The sequence below is a fragment of the Anser anser genome, assembly GCF_964211835.1.
Source record: "Anser anser genome assembly, chromosome: 1".
NCBI lineage: Eukaryota > Metazoa > Chordata > Aves > Anseriformes > Anatidae > Anser > Anser anser.
This window is the reverse complement of record NC_139720.1, coordinates 10,985,697-11,003,045: the sequence shown is the minus strand read 5'-3', so window position 1 is coordinate 11,003,045 and position 17,349 is coordinate 10,985,697. Positions and strand designations below refer to the sequence as shown.

General features: G+C 36.6%; 1 protein-coding gene across 3 annotated transcripts in view; it reads right to left on the bottom strand.

Annotated features, from left to right (window-relative positions):
* HGF (hepatocyte growth factor) overlaps window positions 1-17,349 on the bottom strand; it is a 64,207-nt gene that overhangs the window by 31,352 nt on the left and 15,506 nt on the right. For 2 of the 3 annotated variants that reach the window (XM_083821364.1, XM_083821363.1), the window contains exons 3-7: window positions 14,820-14,932; window positions 14,169-14,283; window positions 9,486-9,628; window positions 7,639-7,759; window positions 2,840-2,958 (exon numbers count right to left, since the gene is read on the bottom strand). In XM_083821364.1, the coding sequence (XP_083677490.1) occupies window positions 2,840-2,958; window positions 7,639-7,759; window positions 9,486-9,628; window positions 14,169-14,283; window positions 14,820-14,932 (611 nt within the window). The remainder of the gene's footprint in view (window positions 1-2,839; window positions 2,959-7,638; window positions 7,760-9,485; window positions 9,629-14,168; window positions 14,284-14,819; window positions 14,933-17,349) is intronic. The other variant, XM_083821365.1, reaches the window with a different exon arrangement.

The window sequence follows — 17,349 nt, the reverse complement described above, 5'->3', positions numbered from 1 at the left end:
AATACGGGATTTAGACCTGTTTAACATCTTCATTAATGGTCTCGACAACGGAGCCGAGTGCAGTAAATTCACAGATGACATGAAACGGGAGGAGTGTCTGACTCACCAAAGGGCTGTGCAGCCATACAAAGGGACCCTGGCAAGCTGCAGGGGTGGGCTGACAAGAATCTCATAAAGTTCAGCAAGAAGTGTGGAGTTCTACATCTGGAAAGGAACAACTCCAGGCACCAGGATATGCTGTAAGCTACACAACTTTCAGCTTTCTGTCCATCCTAGTGGACACCAAGTTGAACATGAGTCAGTAATGCGCCCTTGCCGCTAAAGGCTAATGGTATCCTTGCTGCTTTAAGCAAAGTATCACCAGCAGGTCAAGAGAGATGATCATTCCCCTCCACTTAGCATTGGTGAGGCCACACCTGGAGTACTGTGTCCATTTCTGGGCCCCCAGTACAAGAGAGACTTGGACATACTGGAAAAGGTCCAACAGAGGGCCACCATGATGATCAAAGGAATGGAGCACCTCTCCTGTGAGGAGAGGCTGAGAGAGCTGGGACTATTCAACCTGGAGAAGAGAAGGCTCAAGGGGGATCTTATCAATGTCTATAAACACCTGAAAGGAGGACACAATTAAGACATAGACAACCTCTTTTAAGTGGTGCCCAATGACAGGACAAGAGTAATGGGTAGAAACTGGCGCACAAGAGGTTCCATCTAAACATCAGGAAGCACTTCTGTACTGTCATGAACAAGTGGAATGGGTTGCCCAGAGAGGTTGTAGAGTCTCCCATCTTGAAAACTTTAGAAAGCTGTCTAGACACGGTCCTGGGCAACCAGCTCTGAGTGTACCTGCTTGAGCAAGGAAATGGCCAGATGACCTCCAGAAGTGCCTTCCAACATCAACCATTCTGTGATTCTTTGATATATAAATATGTATCCAAAATTAAACAAACAAACAAACAAACAAACCACACAGGATTATGTTGTGAAAACATGCTTTTGTATAAGGTCCGCCACTGTCACTTTTTTGTCTAGATTTGAGACACACTCATAGCTGTTTATCTTGATTTAAGCAAATAATAATAGTAATACAGAGATGTCTGAAAATCAAAGAAAATATTCAATAAAAATAATTCGTTTTTTCTTTCCTTTTTTTGAAAAGTAAATTCAGTTTCAGATGAGCTTAAAATGTTCTTTTTAATAGAATCTAGTCTCTTCTTCTATCCTTCTCCTAAGAGAGCTAAATAAATTTTACAATGACAGAAGCCTACTGAAGTGACACTTAGAGCTAGATGAAAAGCAGAATGTCTAGTTCTGAGGATTTTTTTTTTTCTTAACACTTAATTTTGGTCAAAATTTGAGCAGAACAACAATGGAATTTGTAGTTTCCCAAACTCTGCAGATCTAAGAGAAACTGACTTTCTTCTGAGCAAACAGGACACTGTGCTTTTCACTGGGAAACTTCCCCTTGCCTCTTCTTTACAGAAAATCTAAAACTACTGTTTTCCCTTTCCTGCCTGTGTTCCTGGCAGCTCTGCCACAGGGCTGGGACGTATGAAGCTGACAGACTTTTACAGTAGGGATTCTGTCAGAGTCATGTCTTGTTTTCAGAAGTTGCCTCTACTCCCAATAATTTTTCAACACCAGGTTTTGAGTAAAGTGAAAAACTCCCTGAGTATTATGAGACAGTCTTTAATAATTTGCTAACACATTGATTATGTCACAGGATGGCAATTCTTTTAGGGAAAAAAAAAAATTGTATCCTAGATCTGACAATGAGAAGTATTGGAGATAGGATAGGAGACTATCACCTGTAGATCCCACATCTCATTCGCTGTATAAATTGCAATCTATGAATGAGGCAAGGAATTTCAGAAATGCAAATCTTGGTTCCCTGACAGAAACTTGTCCCTACAAAACTTATTTCTAGCAGCTACCTCAGCTCCAACATTCCCATAAAACTCTAGAAAAATTACTTCACTGCAGTTTTCAAGAGGGGTTCAATATTTTATCTTCCTCATTGTCCTTGTACTGCTCAATTAAGATACCTAATTATCAGTAGAATAAAGCTGGCACAGATATCACAAAGTCATCAGAATCTGAACTTTGAACATAGGATGTGTCCCACAATGGTAAAGTCTCTAAAAATATTAATATAAAGCATCTCAAAGTGGGCATCTAATATTTGCATATCTTAATATCACTTTGATTCGATCCCCTGTCTGTAAAATGAAGATAACAAAAGCCACCATTTCATAGTTGCAGAATGAAACTAAATTAATTGCCTGTGGAGTTCTTTGATACCAGAGGGATGAATATCACAAAGAAACCCATGGGAAATAAATAATCCTGTCTTCAACACAAAGCTGAATAGTGTGCAGGAAGCAAGGCCTAGAACTGCACAATGCACAAGAGGAAAATAAAGCAAAGAAGATTTGCTAATAGAGCACTGAGTAGGGAAGGAGGACTACTCAAAATTGTTATAAATGAATCTACTCTCAAACTGTAATGCTGAAGCTCAACATGGTCAAACTAATATTCCACATGAGATCTTCATGCTAACATTGCCTGATTTTGTTAGTTCTTGATTTTACTACATTTTCATAGGTCCCTGTATATAAGATATGCACATATATGTATATTCCAGTGCTAAGTAGCACACAACTTTTTTTATTTCCTATCCAAATTAAATACAATGTCATTATAAGAACTCCTCATTGAAAGCTATGTTTTAAGTCAACAAAGTACAATGAATGAACTGTCTACGGTCCTATATTGCTTGAACTATCTGTGTCCAGATTTTGAAAAGGAAAAGGAAGTAATAAATTTTGCTTGAACTCACCACACGTTTTAATTGCACAGAACTCCCAGGGGGTGTTAGGGTCAAGAGTGTAGCACCATGGTCTCAGCTTGCCATCAGGATTGCGGCAGTAATTATCATCAAAGCCCTTGTCAGGATATCTGCAAACCACAACGAGAAACGTGTCAAGCAAGTCTTCCTGGCAATACTACACAGGCTTGTATACGGTACATAAAGGACTGGCTTCAGCAGAGGCAAACAAGAATCAGTTCCTATTAACCTCTGGTCTGATCCTGTGAGATGGATCAGATACTCCTTACCACTATTACAAGTTAATAAAACAAAATCACTTTCCAAGTGTGCTACAGAATCAGGCCTCCACAGAAGGGATTCCCTGCTGTGCTAATGCAAAGGCCACCGGATGGAGTAACTGCTAATTGCTAAACTCTTGCTCTTGTGTCTGTCAACTGATGACCAGACTCTAAAGCCACTCTTTTTTTTTTTTTTCTGAAATAGCCCAATTAAGTGTGGATTATATAAACACTGCCTGGCAGGCCGGACTCATTAAGAAAACAGGTTTTTCAGTGCAACAGCCCTGCGTTCAAATTGGAAGCTATTTTCAATAGCTTTGTTACTAATGATAGCTCCATTTTCGTAACAGAGCTAGTTCTAGGTCATGCCCTCATTTCAAGCATTGAGGAAAAAAAGGAGGAAAATAAGGAATTAACTTCCGTCTCACTTTATCTCATTAGGATTTAAAACTATTGTACCATTTAATTATTTCCACGTTCCTGCTGCCACTATTGAGCTGTCAGGCAGAGATTCAAGATAAGGAGGCTCTTTTTGTATAAAAGTCCCATACAAACATCAATGAAATTAAAGAGAAGGAGATAAATGAAAAAAAAATAATTTCACCAGTGCATACAAATTGTCTTGGCTTTCCAGTTTTAAGGAAACTCGTTTGTAAAAGAAACAAAAAGTAGACTTGCCCCTGAGGAAAACATGAAATATATGTAAGAGAACAAAGAACTTAACTACCTAGGAACCTGAACCCATTTACAACTGCAAGCAGATGTGTTTCACACAAGCATTGGAAAATATGATTTGCAAGCATGTGTTTTTGCTAGGATGTTTTTTTTCTATCAGACAATTACCCTAATGTTGACTCATACATTTGCAACATGATCTCCCACTCCTTTGGATAAATCAGGCTCCTTCATCTATGCAAGGGACAGCAACAGGATTCAAGTAGAATTCAAAAGAAACCCAAGGAAATATCTCACAAAAATGAAAATTTAAAGGAAGCTGAAGATGTGGTAGTTTCAGATTTAGCAGCAGTACCCCATTTTCTGTTAGGTAGAAGAGAAACTGTAAAGGAACATACTGAGTCCAAGGATTTCAGAAGCAAACAGTTAACAGGCTAACAGTTTCGCTGAAAACATAATGGCTTTGGGCACCTGTTAAGTGCAGTGATGAAGTTTGATGTCAGCAGTGTATGCTCCAAGTAACATAGCAGTACATGTTACCACGGTGAGTCCAAGAATGGCAAGGTCCCTGCAGTCATAGCTCCCTAAAGCCACTCAGGAAAACAGGGTATGTGAAGAATCCACTTTCAAGAAGGACGTCTTGCATAGCATTGAACATTCTATCCTTCCTAGTATTGTTGGCATGTCAAAATGGTATCAGTAAGTAGCTGACCCTTAATAGATATAATAGTTCTTCAGGGATCTAGCTCTGACCATCATTGTCAGACAGAGCGCTGTTCATGAACTGCATCTTTCCACCTACTGTATCTACTTAGAGAAGGGTACAAAGATATTTCCAGAACCCACAACCTTTCCAGTCACTGGTTCTTCCCACAGAATTCTCAGGCCCATTTCTGCCTTCTTTTATATTTAGCAAGCAACAGTTTCTCAGTTCCTACAGAAAAGGCAAACACCTTTAAGACACAAATATAAGGGATCAGATAGACAATGAGGCTTCAAACTATTCCACACATTTCCACAACACAAGATTCCCCGAGAGCTTGTCCCTTTGCTCTGCAGATTTGTTCTCCCTGTAATTCACTTGGGCACAGATCTCTTGCTCACACCCAACAAAGACCCCAAGGTTTCCAAGATCTTTCAGAACCTTTGAAACAGCAGTAGCTGCACTTTCCTGCTGAAACTGAAATGAAGCATAAAGATACACATCTGGTGTCAAAATCAAGACTTTTTTCTCAGTTTCTAAGAAAAAAAAAAAGGATGCTAGATGAAGAGACATTTATTCTCTTTAAAGAGACAGATGCTGATGTCTAGCTCTGCTGTGACTAAACTGAAACTTAAGTGTCTGAAACTGTTGCCTTACCAATATTTCTTTTCCCCTTTTTTTTAAATTTTAAAAGGCATGCAGTACTGAAAATTTATTTTTGTATAATACAGATTTTTCTTAATGGAGATATGAACCAGATTATGTTAATAAAAGAATACCTACATCTATTAAACCCATATATTGCACTTCAACCCTACATTCCTTTACTCAATAACCACCTATTTCCACAGCATATTTGTTTCTGAGCAGAAAATATAAGTGTAAGAGGAGAGAACTGCTGCTTCTCAATGCTTTTCAATGTCTGTCTAAGCCTCTGTCTAAGACCTCAATGGTCTATATTCCACATTGAGGCATAATCCTACCTAACATGAGGGAGTTCGAGCTTCTGCATCCACTAAAGGCTAAAAATGGGTCATCCAGGAGTTGTTTGGGGGAATTCCTACTGCTAGCTTCAATCACATGTAACAGGTATTAAGAATTCTCTTCAGTAATTCCTCTGAAGGGAATAAATCTGGAAAAATTCACTGAGGTGACAAAAATGAAAAGTGACATGTATTCACCCTGAGCTGAAAGCAGGTAGATTATGGAGCACTTGAAAAGATTATTAGTCTTACCTCTCTTTCTTCATCATTGCAATTGATGCATCCATAAATGCAAATAAGTTAAAATCTTTCCAGCTATACTAGTCCTTCTTGGTTTCCAGGTTATTCACATTACTCCTAGATAATATAGAACAAGCCCCTGAAGAGACTGCTGTATTTTAATTGATCATTTGTTCCAGACTTCCTCCCTTATTTACAACTTAAATGTTCATTAAAATGTGAATATAATAAAATAAAATAATAAAATAAAATAAAGAGCTAAGATAATCGAAGTGTAATTGTCACTACCTTTAGTGATCATTTCATAAAGTTAATTAACATCAGTGTCTTAGAAATATCCTGGAGTGTACAGTTGTGAAAGCATTAATAGATTGGTTCAATCCACATGGATTGCTTTTCAATACCTTTTTTTTTTCAAAAAAAAAAAAAAAAAAGAAAAGAAACAGTCTGAACATGATCAGGAAGATATTTTCAGTGGGAAATGTTTAAGGAGGAAAGTGATTACTAGTGAGACTGCAACTAGTCTGAAAAGTCATTTTGTGAACAAACCAAAACTAACAGAAAAATAGTTTCCTTCTGACAGTAAAATTATTATTGTTTGTACCCAGAAGTTCTATAAATGAATCATTCCTAAGGAAAAAAATTCTTTCTCTGACTTATCCTAGAATGCACAGCAAGTGCATGGCAAAACTCAGAAACAGATTATCTTCAGTCCCAGACTGCTAATACAAAATATTTATTGTAGCAGAGCCATGGGAGACCCTGCTATTATTCATGAAGCAGATCATCTGAGCCAAGAGGGAAAAAAGTTTATATCACATAAACTCAAAAATTGCAGACACTTAATGTTTTACTGAAAAAATAACTAAATAAATAAATAATCAGACTTTCTAAAATCTATTAGTACTGTATTTCAGAGTGTAAAAATTAGGCTATATTTAATGGAACACTTAAAAATATATGAAGATACTTTCAGTGAAAGATCTCAAACATTCTGAGATTGTTGATTCTTGCAGTCTTTCTCCAGCAGCTGGAGGTTATTCAATCCATTTTAAAAGTGAAGTTAATCCAAAAGCCAGAGTAAAATAAAAAGAAATCTAAGTCCAATTTAAGAGAGACACAAATGTCCTCCTGCATGGCCTAAACCTACCCACAAAATCCTTCCAGAATGGTGTGTTACAGATGACCCTCTGCAGTTAGGTGAATTCTACCCTCTAGGAAAAATCCTAAAGGAGATACGATTTGTCTTGCTATTACTGAATATATATATGTATATATATAAGTATAAATTTAAGTCTTACATATATAAAAGTCTAAAACATTAATCCATAAAATGCTAAACAGAATGATTGTTTTTCCAGGTAGAACTAACGCAGTGGTCAAACAGATTGGATACATAAAGCTGGTTAGAGCAGAACACCATCTACAGTTTTAAAGCTGTTCAATAGTACAAAAAAGGATCATACTGTGTAATGTCACACATTTATATTCACTAAGTGTATTAAGAACTCTAACATAAAGAAAAAATACAATTTTTATTGTTACTTACTCTGTAATGTTTTTAAGGTATTTTAAGCTAAGTGAAGCTGTATAACAATATATGCAGAAACATTCAGAGGTGACTTCTTTTACTGATATTGAGGCTAGGGAGGAAATTTTGACCAACTAATGCATTGCATGTAAATCACTGCACTACACAGAATTAGGATGGAGCCACAGCTCCACAAAATAGTCACTAGTCTCCTTCCTGCATCTCCATCATAACTGTAACCAACCTGCACATATCATGGGCCAGATCCCCAAAGAGCTAAAACTAATAAACTCCATTAATTTCATCTCAGATAATGCTTATTTTGCCCAGCTGCTTCCAGAATATGTATAATTTTCAAATTAAAACCACAGAGATTTGCTTGGGAGTGAGGAGATTACCTCTCAGGACGAAATTTGTGTTTGTGTGGCCTCTGAAGATCCCAGCGCTGACACTCCTTGCCTGACTCAGTATGATCCATTGGCCCTCTGTAACTCTCTCCATTGCAGGTCATGCATTCAACTAGAAACAAACAAACAAACAAATAGCATACTAGTTATTTTTTATGCTGGTGAATTTTGACACACACACACACACAAATCATATCCCTGCTGTTATAAATTGAAAGCAACCTAGAAGGACATAAAACCTGTTACCTTTTAAGTCAGGGATCCTTGGTATGGGAAATGTCCCTTGGAATTGCATCTCTCCCTTAGATCTAATCCAGATGCCTAAGTCTGGTACCTCTTCATGGGACTCTTATGGTTTGGAAGCAGGTAGGTGTGAGCTGTTAGAGGCTCATGTTCCTAGCTGCTTTCTAATCTTTCCTATTACAGAGATTTCGTCGAGTTCTTCTGCTCTCTAATGTCCTGCACACCCAGTTGAAAATGTTACAGTTACAGGGAGAGACACACACCTGAGGAAGGATTATTATTTAGAGGTAATATTTTCTAAATAACTAGCATTTATAATTCTAAATCACTCTAAGTCATACAGAGCTGTGTAATAACACCAGGTTAAGTGCAGAATAATGTCTGAATGAGAAATTTCAGGATGTACTGTCTCTTTAAATTCTTAGCATTTTTAGTTACATATGATGCTGTTTCTTTTTGATACTAATTCTTTTTGGCAGCTTAATTGATGATACATTTTCAGTCTTGGTTTAAGAAAGTGGGGGGTGGCAGGAGAGTGAGCAAAAGCCACTACAGGGATTTGAAATTGCAGCTGAACAAAATACGCTACATAATATAGAATGAGAAGTCTTAAAATATAGCATAAAATCACCATAATTAACTACAGACACATTTCTCAAGTGCCCCCTAATTAGAGTAGTAGTAATTAAGGAGCACTTAATAAGTATTAATTTATGCAACTACAAATCTCACTCTTCAGTCAAAATATCCGCTACCAAAGTCTTGATCCTGCAGTGAGCTCCAGGTCTTATCCCATTTGAAGCTGCCTTAAACTGATCTTTAAATGTTATCTCTTAATAGATTTTCAAGCTCCTTGTAAATCATTCTCTTCCTTCCTCCTTTCCCTCGCATAGCTATTGAACATAACATATTAGCTGGAAAATTGAAGGCATCCTATCTTGAGAATTTAAACGGGTTGATTGACTGGAACTGAATTGGCTGACTAGCAAGATGTGGAGTTTGGTTTGGAAGTTAACAAAACATGAAAGTCAACAAATGTGATGGTACGCATCAATTTGTTTTCAGATTCTGTGACTTGAAAGTGTAAAGGGATTGCCTTTCTAAAATGTTTTACTTGTTTACAGCATTTTTCATTTGATAAACAAAATGTGTGTTTACTTTAAACATTTGTCCTGTAATTCACTACCCATATACTTTCATCAAAAAGAAGGAAAGCTGATTTAATCATGGAATGCAACTAGACAATTTTATCATCCAGTTGTGCTGAAATTGTTAAAGGATTTACTGTAAACTAGGTAATGAAATAAGGGACACATTTGTGCACTCAGCACTACTTCAATGTTTCAGCTTCTCCATGACCTGACCAAAAGCTGCTGAGCCTGAAAGCTTGTTCAGGTTTTCCAGATTACCAGAATGTAAAAAGACCTTTTTTCTCTAACAACTGCATTTCTTGCTACAGCATTCATTCTTAATAAGAAATCACCTTTCCTTGCTGCAAAGTCCATAGGTGAGTGTTACTGAAGATAACAGAAGTTCTGTGTACCTGCTCTCTGTACAAGAAAACGCAACTTTCCACATGAGCACTGCCACATTACCTTCTGAGCAGAGGGGGATGTCACAGACTTCGTGGCGTGTCTCTGGGCTGGTGGTGAAACACCACGGCCCTCCCTCTTCCCCTCGGGGGTTTCGGCAGTAGTTTTCCCGCAGGTCTTTACCCCGATAGCTCGAAGGCAAAAAGCTAGTTTTAAAATGACAATCATTACAGTATAAGAGCATGCAAACTTCAGTGTTAATCATACTATTTTTATAAACAGCTAGAAACAATCACATTTCAGCTTTCTTCTCCCTCCACCCTCCCTCCACTCTGCCTGCACACACAATAATATATGTCCATACACAAATACACATCTTCAGTCAGGATTACTCAATCAATGGCCCAAGTCTGGGATAATTTGTCTGGCCTGTAGCTTACTCTAGCAAGTTTTACTCCCATCCCTCAAGCACCCAGAGACAGCTATCTGCTACAGAGCTGGTGGCAGCAGCACACTCCCTGCCACCCCTTGCTTCTCTCTTCTTCACCAGCTTGTAACTACTCACAGAGCAGTAGAATACCCCTGGAAAAGGCAGGTGGAATTTATTATGGGCATAGGTGTAAAATTCATTGGGTCCATTGGCCCATCAGACCTGCTGTTCATACACACCTTGTGTGCATGTAGCAGGCTCAGCCCAGCCGGGATGGTGTGTACCTGCTCCACATAGCTTACAAACAGAGAGGTCTCTTCCCATGCCTGGTCAGGCAACAGCTAGACCTGAGTACCAGGAAATTAGCGTGAACAAGGTTGAGTGTTGTGACACAACACACCAAGAGGTCTTCACTACCTGAGGCCACAACTGCTTTGAATTTAAGCATCAGAAATTACCCCAGGTACTGCCTTAGCTGTCTTGCTTCATGTTCTGCCAGAAAGCCCAACTGTTGTCACCATAGGGTCTGCTACATAGAGATCTACTTGTCAGTGCTTTTGTACAAAGTAAGTCATTTAACAGGAACCTTGCTGACTAAAACTTTGATGACTAAAACTTTGCTTACCCTTTCACTATATTTTCTGCTTTTGGTGCAAGGCCTATTAAACAGCAACATCCCTTGGCATTTTTCCTTTACATCAGAGGTTTTCAAGGCAATGTTAAGCACTTTATTTGTCTTTAGGGATTGAATAGAAATGTGTATTGATACTATATGTTTGCCCTAACACACATTTTCAGTATGAGACTTCCATTTCAATGCCCAGTCCATCAAATATAAACTCTCTAGGGCCAAGGTTTTGTCTTCTTATCTGCCTGGAAAGTGATGTGCTTACCTCTAGAGACGCTCACACATTCACCCAGACATATATATACATAGGCATGTATATATATTTATAAGTAAAAGTAATAATAATTGTTTTTCCCCACAATTTAGGTGGGGAAACAGCTAACCCTGTAGTAAGGAGCCTGACCTAAGAGTTTATCACCACACAAGCTGTACTTTACAGACAAACCCAGTGTTTTTTCACTGGCAGTTTCCTTGCAATGTTACTCCAACATCGGGTAAATTATAATTCTGGATTATGTTCAATCCTATGAAAATTTCATTTTTTTCTTGGTTAATTGAAAAATTGTGCAAAACACCTTGGGGATCACACAAAACCTGTAATTCAATTTAATAAATTAGTTTCATTTTTGTGACTTCTAAGATTTTTTGCATTTTTTTCTTCAATATGCTTAGATTCTGGTAGAATATCACAAGTAAAGTGCACTTTTTATCCCAATAACTTATTCTGCATTTTTTATACTTTAAAAAAAAATAATAGTAATCTTTTTTATCTGTAATCACCAAGGGAATAAAAAGTATCTCTATTTTAGTGAAAAAAATGGTATAAAATTTTATCTAACTTTCTTTAGAGGAATGTAGAAACTTGCAGCTCAGGAATCCAAACTAAGCACTGGGGGCAGTCTTTATGATGCTGATGTAGTTTATATACAAAAGCAAAAGAGAAATATATAGTCCCTGCTGTCCTTGGCAAATTCCATGTTATGAATGAATAAATAAATAAATAAATGGAGAGAAAAAGAAAATTCCCGCAATTCCAATGTGACATTTTAATCATGTTTTATTCCAGTTAATGAAATCTTTGAATTAACTGAAGTGGAAAATACCTCTGTTAATCACATTGTGGTTCTAGTCAAGGCAACGTGGAAACACTACTTAAAAGTGCCTTTCTTATTTTTGGTGCTTGAAGAGAATAATTTCTGTGTCATCACTGCTGCTTATGAAATTGTTGCTTCTGTTTCTCTTCTGTAGTCTTGTAAAATAAATCTCTCAAAAAAATTTAACTAAAGACAGTCCTGGACAAACTTTTCTGATGGGGCATTTCAATCTGTATATGCTTTAATGTGGTGTGTCAGTGCAGGTTAGAAAAAGTTATTTAATTTTCCTGCTGGAAAATCTTTCTGCTCAGAAAATACAGGAGAAAAAACATCTCAAATTATGTCAGATATACTATCACAACATTAAATAAAAATAAAAATAAAAAATGGATAACATTAAAAACTCAAGATGGGTCAGATACACAAATGGATTCAACAGGTATTGAAGCAACATTCTTGAGGGAGGAAATGATGAGACAGAGTAAAGACTCACCCAAAATTATACAATAGAGCCACTCCTAAATCTGTGTACTGATTTAGTTCAACTACATTAGCTAAGGAAAAAGAGAAGAGAGACAGAAACTGAAGCCAGTAAGAGTAATGGTAAAAGCAGATTCAACAACAGCTAAAGTTGCTGGAAGCTAGCAAAAAGCCTGTGAAGTATTGGTCTACTCTTAGACCATCTCTCTTTGACCTTTTTTGTATTATTTTGAGCCATTTAGGTAATAAGTTCTTAAGAAACAAAAATATATAGAGAGAGTTTTGTAAGCTGTGCTAGGATAGAAACTAAAATAATGTAATCCTGATTTCAGTTGGGAGTCTCCAGGTTCTACTGGAATACAAATTAATTAAATATATCATTAGTTAAATCCAAACACAAGTTTAAAGTCTGAAGTTATTTTATTTTTTTCTGGAAAGATCAAGAAAAAATCAATAAAGTACATCTCTCCTTTGAACATGAAAAAAAAGGGGGATTTATTTTCTAAATTGCACTTGGTGATAATCAGATGTTGAGAAAAACTGACCTAAAAATCTAAGCCTTTCATACTAATAAGTTCCAAACACACCACTACTGTCTGCTTCTTCCCATCTCCCTCACGTCTCTGATGATGAAATCATATTTTCTGATGTTGAAAAACAAAATTAGCATTCAGCCACCTCATTTATCCAGTGACCTTTTAAAAATTAAACTTATTGCACAAGACAGGAGAAAAGTCATTCTCATAAAATTCATCATAGAAGAGTGGCTGTCTCTCAGCAGATAGAGCTGTGTTTGCTACAGATTGAAATTAAATTTCAGTTTAGTGATACATAATATATACCCTCCATACACTTTTCCTTCTTTTATTATACAGTCATGTGTGTATTATATGAAATTAATGCTCATTCCTGATGTGATTATTGAGAATTATTTCATTTTTAAAAGATGAAGATTGTATACCTCAAGGTATTGAGTCTCAAGAGGTCATTGCCATGTGAGGTGATGGCATTTATCATATGATCACAATTAAGCATGGGTCTAGTCCAACACTGAAAATCAGACACACTATATTGTAAGCCGTCACGTCCAATCAAGTCCAAGCCTGAGGAGCAGTCTCCAGTTTGGCTCTTCCTAAACAAAGTGCTGATGCTGAGAGAACAGACCAAAAGTCAGCAACGTGAATGGGAAATTATTGGGTGAGAGGACATGTCTTTTTTGGATCTTAAGAGTTTATAATCTAACTGTCTGAAAGAAATGGCCAAAGAGTGGGAAAGTACCTCTTTTTTTTTTTTCTTTTTTTTTTTTTTTCCTAGTTTCCAGCAACTTTTGCTATGGTTGAATCTACTTTTATCATTACTCTTCCTGGCTTCAGTTTTTCATTTTCTTCTCTTTTCCTTAGCTAGTGTAGCTGAAATCAGGCTGCTCTCAGGGTATAGATATGTCCTCAGTTCCCACTATATCAGGTCTTAAACTCAAAAGTTGTCCCATATCTGCTGCATCAGTTTTTAGTTATTGTGCTTGTATGATCTGAAGGAAAGGATTTAAATCATTCAATCAATAATTTCAGTGTATTTATTGCCTGATCTAAGTGCTTTATAGAGTTTGACATATACTACAAATAATACAGAATGAACAAGATCTATACAAAATATAGTAACAATAATTGTATACTGATCAAATAGGTGGGCTAATATTCCCAATAGCCTTTGTTTCCCATACTGTATTTTTTAAATGACCCATTTCCTAGGAGCCCATTAGAAAACAGTGATAAACTTCCAGACTCCAGGCTGAAGTAATGCAGCTGTTTTGCTACTGCCAGGAGCTGAGATCAAAAGGGTATAAAAAGCTAAAAAAAAATCCAACACAGGGGAAGAAAGGATCCAGACACACAGGCTAGCCCTGGGAGAGAACTCTTTGTAGAAAGACTGAGAAGGTAAGGATTTTCTGAGACCTAGAGAATGACATCTTTTGGGAAAAGGCAAGAGTACACCTAGGAGATTTTGTTGTTTAAGATCAATGTTCTCATAAATTCCTTGTCTACTAATAAGTAAAACTGTGCTTTGTAGAAGCTGTCTGAGCATTATTCCCACTGTCTCTGCTCCTGAACTCTTACCTGTGCTCATGGGGAATCATTGAGTTCCAGGCCTGACACTGAATACCGCTTTTGGTGACAGATATCGTCCCTTTGTAATCTGCTCCTTTTCCAATTATACAATTCCTGACATAGTCTATTGAAAGAAAAGGGAAGAAAATTAGGAGTTTGGTTAAACATTTTCTCAATGTATTTAAAAATAAATCTCACTGTCAGTTTTCACATTAAATATATTTTTCATATTCTTTAAAGACATCATTATTCAAAAAACTTTCATTGTCCACATGTATTTTTTCTTTTTCTTTTTTTTTCTTTTTTTTTTTTTTTCAAATGAGTGATCACTAACTGACTGACAAAGAACGCTATCAAAAATATTATCAAAGTGTCTGACTGACCAAAAGTACTTGACTCAGGACTTAACACCTTGACTTATTAAGAAGGTTAAAAAAAAGCAACATTAAGTCAGTAACAGTAAGACACACAACCGTGTTCTGCAACAAGTTCTGCAACACAGGAACAATATTTGTAAATAAAGATGTAAGTTGTAGCTTTCAGAATGTATGAAACCATATTATACCCAGAATGCCTCTACAGCCAAAAAGTCACTGAGTGACCTCTGCTTTTGTTCCCTTCCATAGCTGGAAAAACAAAATCAGTAAATAAATCAGTTACCCTTCTTTTCAAACAGATCAAACGCATGGTCTTGCTTCTTTCTCACACCATTTGTCAAGCTGTTGAAGGATAACCAATGGCACCGTTTTGTAACTCTGTCATAAGCAAAGGCCCTGCAAAGAAAATCTTGATGAGAAAAAAATCTCTGTGTGGTTTATAATAATGACACATGGCTTGCCAAGGAGCATGCAATGACATCAGATTTATTTTTACTGGGAAAGTCAGAGAAACAGCCCCAATTACTATTTAAACCCACAACTGTGATGACAAGAACAAAGAAACAAAGAAATTAATGTGATGTGGCCACTACATTAAATACTAGCTTGGTTGTTCACACTAATCTAAGAGTTCCCTTGTCATTAAAGGTCTTTATTTTAAAAGTGAGATAAATGTGACCGAGACAGTATTTGTGTCCCCATTTATGTTGCTTTCTGCAGGAAAAAAAAATAATCTATCTATCTATCTATATATTCTATAACATCTTCTCTGTTGTACTTACAATATGCTTGTGAAATAGTTAACAGTTAATAGTTTATCCACTCTGATGGCTTGAGAAAAAATGAGGCAAAAGGAGTTCTGTTTCTTGCCTAGAACAACAGAGCTATTTGAAAACAAGGTTATATTTTTTATGAATAATCTAAATTGTGATAGTGCACCTACTGCTTATCCTTGCTTTGCGTTAGTTTTCTTTTTTTCTTTTTTCTCTCTCTTATTTTTAACTGCTTTAAAGAGTAGAGTACTTCAAAAATATTTCAGTAATAGTGTTTAATTGAGTGAAATTGGGGGGGTGGGGTAAAGAAGGCAAGAAAGGCGAACAGAAATCAGAAAAGTAAGAGAACTTTCTGTCAATATTTTCAATGAAATATAAAGAGCTTTTCCTCCCAACATCATTTTCAAAGGAATTTCTTTAAGTGTAGGTAAAATATGTTTAAGGGTTTTAAAAACACTTAACTGTCTGGATCGGGACAACAATTATTCCAATTAACAAACAAACGACTACAACAACAACAACAACAAAAGAATAAGCAAAAATTAAACAAAGATTTTTTTGCCTTAATTTTTCAATAGAAAAAAATAATAAATCACTCACATGACTCTATTTTCTTTAGCCCACAACACAATCTGTGTTTCTAACTAGCAGCCATCGGTCATCTCAAATCTCAGCTATTTTGTCCTGACCTGAGAAGCCATTTTAACACTGCCTAATAGTATGCAAAAGCCACACAGATTTCTTACACTTCATCTTTACTTTGGCTATGTACTGCACCCCCAACTCACAGCTCTTGCTTTCCATTTAATTCCCCTCTTGCCACACAAGTTTTTCTGTGTGAGATCTTGCTGGCTTCAGTTAAAAATATTACAAGATCTTATCCAACCTCCCCACTCTTCCCTCTTTCAAACATCCTCTTCATTTTCTTTTCCATCACCAAACAGATTTTTCATCCAACTGCTCTCTACTCTGTTGACTCCAAATGTTTCCAACCTGCTAACCTTCATCCTTCTGCCTTTGTTCAGCCTTCTGTTCTCTTCTGGCTAGTTCTCAAATATGAGCATATCCAAGTGCTTCCAACTCCATCTTCACAAAAATATCCTTGACCTTTCAAGCCTTTCCAATTACATTCTCCTTTCCCCTCCTCCCTCCTAAAGTGGGAATGCAGAATGCACTGTTTACAAACAATTCTTTCAGTTTTTGCCTTTCAGTTGCCTTTTGGTTTCTTTCCAGCTTGGCTTCAGTCACTTTTGTACATAAAAGTTTCTACAAATCTTTTCTTGGACCCAAATCGAGAGGGTTTTTACACTTCCAAAGTCAACATATTTAAGCAAATTCTTGGTCTTTCTTCTACTGATACTGCCGATCACAACAATTTTTGTTGTTGCTGTTTGTACTGAGATAGTAGAGTTTCTGACCAGACTCTGGAATCCTGTGGTCTACACTAGAGCCCCTTGCTGTCTAAATATGAAACTAGAAGACACAACAGAAAGTAAGAAGGTAACAAAGGATTAGACAGGTACAGCTTTGTAGGTAAGGAAGTGACATGTATGCAACAGTCATCTGCACAGTCAGTATAATAGTAGCTATATATTGTTTTTCTCACCCTTAAAAAAATGTGGGAAAAGCTGCAAGGATAACTTAAGGAAAACAGCAGGGGTAATGGACTGCAACTAGTAGTGAAACAAAGGAATAAGAACAGCTCAGCAGTAGGTAAAAAAAGCTGATAAGGAATGCAGAAAATGTTGAATAGATAATTATGAAGTAAAAAAAAAAAAGTGAATCTAAGGGATACTTTGTTGGGAGGGTTGGATTTTAGCAATAGTGTTATGTAGGAAAAATGAGTCTGTGTAAGGCTCTTGCAACTCTATTAAAGATGATCAAGATCTATGCAAACATGACAGCAAGAGAAAGGAAGAAAGGTCATCTCTGAGAAGTGGTATATTATAACTTCAACAGTTTATTATAAATAAATAAATCAAAAGCTTTTTTTTTCTTTTTTTCTTTTTTTTCTTTTCCCAGCAATCTAGGAATGGCTGA